Source organism: Colossoma macropomum, unplaced genomic scaffold (assembly GCF_904425465.1).
Source record: "Colossoma macropomum unplaced genomic scaffold, Colossoma_macropomum, whole genome shotgun sequence".
Lineage (NCBI taxonomy): Eukaryota > Metazoa > Chordata > Actinopteri > Characiformes > Serrasalmidae > Colossoma > Colossoma macropomum.
Window position 1 is genome coordinate 32502449 of NW_023494806.1, and position 3540 is coordinate 32505988.

The following is a 3540-nucleotide window of genomic DNA, read 5'->3' on the forward strand; positions in this document are numbered from 1 at the left end:
AAATGTCTCAGCGCCAGCCTTGTGTGGTCTTCTGGGCAGCCTGTCCTGCCTCCGCTACCTTTATTTGGCTGGAACTCTGTGTGACCGTAGTGTGATGGCTACGGTGGCTCAGCAGTGCCCAGCACTGAAGCACCTGGACGTTTCACGTTGTGTCCACCTCCACCCTGCTGCCCTGCTGCCCCTGGCCCATAGCAGTGGGCTGAAGGGCTTGACCAACCTGCTGGCTCTGGATATCGGTTTAGAAGAGAACGAGGACAATGGGACGGCCTCGGCCGCCTTCCTCCTGCTTGGCTTGCCTAGCCTGCGGCAGGTAGCTTTAGATAATGTGGGCCAGGCTTGTACGATGATCTGCAAGCAGGAATTCGGGCTAACCGAGGGGTTCACCAGCAAAGAAGGAGTGGCCAGTCTTCAAGAATTATGGGCCAGGAGAATTCAAGGTGGAGATGGAGAGGAGGACAGCTTCAGTCTGGAGGAAAAGCTGGACAGATCGCTGCATTTAGACAAGAGCAGGGCTGATGGAGTAAATTTGGACGAAAAGCAGTCAAGAAACGACTGTGAAACTGGGCATTCGTGAGATTCAAAGCGTTTCACTCAACAGTCTGGACGCTGTTGGACAGTTATGTCCTGGCCTTCACTCTGTATCTCTGAACTGCCATGATGAAGATGATGGCGGTTATGATGAAGGTTCAGGTTTCAGGCGGACGACGCTTTTAACCAAAGGTTTAGCTACATGGTCCGGTCATTTGTGCTGTCTCTCCCTGCAGTTCCCTGGCCCTCTCTCTGAGTTGGTTACTCCTCTGCAGGTCACAGGGTCCAGCCTGATCTCCCTCACCCTGGAAGGAGTCCAAGCTGATGGACACCTACCCTTCCTGGACCTTATCAGTGCCTGCCCCAAACTGACCTCTCTCACCATTCACGTAGACCCTCCTAGGTCGAACCAGGAAGAGGAAGAAGATGATGAAGACTTAGAACACTTGAATTTACCTTGTCTTCCAGACCTCAGATCTTTAACACTGAAGTAAGTTTAAATGTTTGGTCAGATAGGTGTTGATTTTTCTTCAGTTCACACCATCATACTTTCAGGTATGCCGTGGAAGCTTAACCTGCTTTTTTGTCAGTCTGCTCTGATCTAGAGTGCTAATCAAAAGCTTGGACACACCTGCTTGAATGTATGTTGAATGTCCTAAAGACATTTCGATCTAAAAGCTTTTGTTTAAATGCTTGAAATGGGACAGAAATTAATTCTTATGCATGAGCTTATCTCCAAAACGAAAAGTTTTTATCTTTTTCTTTTTTTTAAATCCCTCCTCACAACAAGCAGTTTTCATTATTGTGAAATTGTTATCATCATAATTACTACAACATAGTGCATAATCCCTTTGGTTTATTTCACTTGCAGTCAGAATGGCTATTAATTACAAGTCTTTAATTTTACACCATCAAGGAGTAAAAAGCAGGAAACACAAAGCATTTAACAGCTTGTAAATACTGCCAAAGTTTAGTTTTAAAAGTTGGTTACAATTTCTGATCCAAGTAATCCCAAATACAAATCTAGACTCCTCAGTCATCAGATTTTTGCACGGTACTGTAGGCATGATCTTTATATTAAATATGAATTAGTGAATTTTGTGTTATAAATGAATTAGTGAATCGTCTGTCCTTATTAATGTGTTGGACCCAATGTGTGAGGGTAGGTAGGATCAGACACTATTTAGCATCAGACACTCTATCCACACATATATATGCAGCATCTGATAGGTGTTGGACCCAATGTGTGAGGGTAGGTAGGATCAGACACTATTTAGCATCAGACACTCTATCCACACATATATATGCAGCATCTGATATATATGTTGCATGCTATGCCGGGCACAACTGTCTTTGATTTTCACAGTTCCGTTCTGATCGGCTCTCTACACATTCTTGTGAACACGTTTCCAGGCAGCAGTATTCATCAGTCTGATGGGAAACTTAGTTTGGCCAGCAGCTGCCTGCTCTGCCCACCTTTGAATGTTATGCAAGAGCTTTCTTGGAAGCATCTAGTAGTGCTTAGCAGTGTTTGTGAAGCATAGCACTTGGCTTCCTTTCCTGTAGCCTAGTTTTGAAAATCTCCTGCCTCTACATGTTGCATTAAAACAGTGGTCTTTGAGGTTGGTCAGTCGTACTTTCCTGTCAAAGTAGGCGACATTAAACAACAAAATGCACCAGACTCTCTGATCATTGGTGGTTCCACTGCCATGTGTACACGCTTCCCTGCAATGATTTTTCAGTCAGGAAATCAGGATCTTTGAAGCAGTTGCCAGCTCTGCGAGCCATGCTTGAGCCCTATGGAGCAGTATTGGCTTATAATATTGTTTTCACATGTATATTGTGTTTTTTTTTTTTGTTTTGTTTTTTTTTGTAAGCCTGTTTAGACAATTTCCCATTCCTACACATTGTACTAACAACAGACTGTAGTTGGTTATTTTGCCAGTTGGCCAAACCACCCTTTCCATTAGAAGTAGGTGGTTCTTGGTCATGTTAAGGGACGAAACACACCAGACTCACTGACAGTACTTAGCAGTCTGGCTTGCAAGACTAGGAGAAAACTACATTTCTGATTGTAATAATTCTATCATTTGACTGGTACAAAATATGCATTGTAATGACCTGTGCTTCTTATATTCTATGCTGTTAACAGTTTCTCTTTGGACGAGAGGCAGCTGAAGCCGGTGCTCTGTTGGAGGTCCCTGAGGGGTCCGCTCTGGGCCTTGCTGAGAGGCGCTCCGCAGCTCCAGAAGCTGTCTCTATTGGCCACTCCCTGTCGGCTGGATCCTGTGTTCCGGTTGGTTCTGGATCACCACAGCAAGCCACTCAACGCCCCGGACCAGCTACCACTGAGATGTCTCAGACACATCAGCCTCAAGCGCTCTGATGTCACCATGGAGACGACAGCTCGTCTTGTGAACACCTGCCATCGCCTGTCCACTCTAGATCTGAGCGGGTGCTGGTCCATGACCCTCAGCAATGTCACTAAATTACAGGGTAAAGCCAGCAGGAGGCGCCATAAACTGCATATAACTTGGACATGAGACAGTGGAGTCACTGTATTAGTAATAATGGCACTTTATTACATTCCATGTACCCAGCCACAATAATTTCTTATGCAGTTGGATATTTTATTAATCTTAAATTTATCTTTTCGAAGAAACCAACAACTATTTGTTTTATTGAAGTTTGCACTGTTATATCAAGTTAAGCACTGCTATATCAGATGGATACGACTTTATACGAGTATGTTTACATGTATTGGTCTTTTTAGTCAGACATGCAGAGGTATGTATGCAGTTTTGTCATGTATTCACATTTCCATGATTTGTTGATTTATCTGGGGAATTTTTGCCTTTGATGAGCTTGATGTCTTTCTGAGAAGTGGCGGACTCTGGGGAAAAACGAAATGAGGCAACAGTGTATAAAGAACAAATGCCCGTCAATAAACTTTGCTATGGTTGCACCAGGTTTAGCCAACAGGGTAATTTGGTTGGCTTGCCAAACCCTGAA

At 44.1% G+C, this 3540-nt stretch overlaps 1 protein-coding gene across 1 annotated transcript in view; it reads left to right on the forward strand.

Annotated features, from left to right (window-relative positions):
• si:ch211-214j8.12 (uncharacterized protein LOC100000539 homolog) overlaps positions 1–3540 on the forward strand; it is a 10721-nt gene extending 7181 nt beyond the window's left edge. The window contains 3 exon segments of the mRNA XM_036597891.1: positions 1–525; positions 527–1018; positions 2681–3540. The exon segment at positions 1–525 is cut by the window's left edge and continues 32 nt beyond it. Of these exon segments, the coding sequence (XP_036453784.1) occupies positions 1–525; positions 527–1018; positions 2681–3071 (1408 nt within the window). The 3' untranslated portion in view covers positions 3072–3540.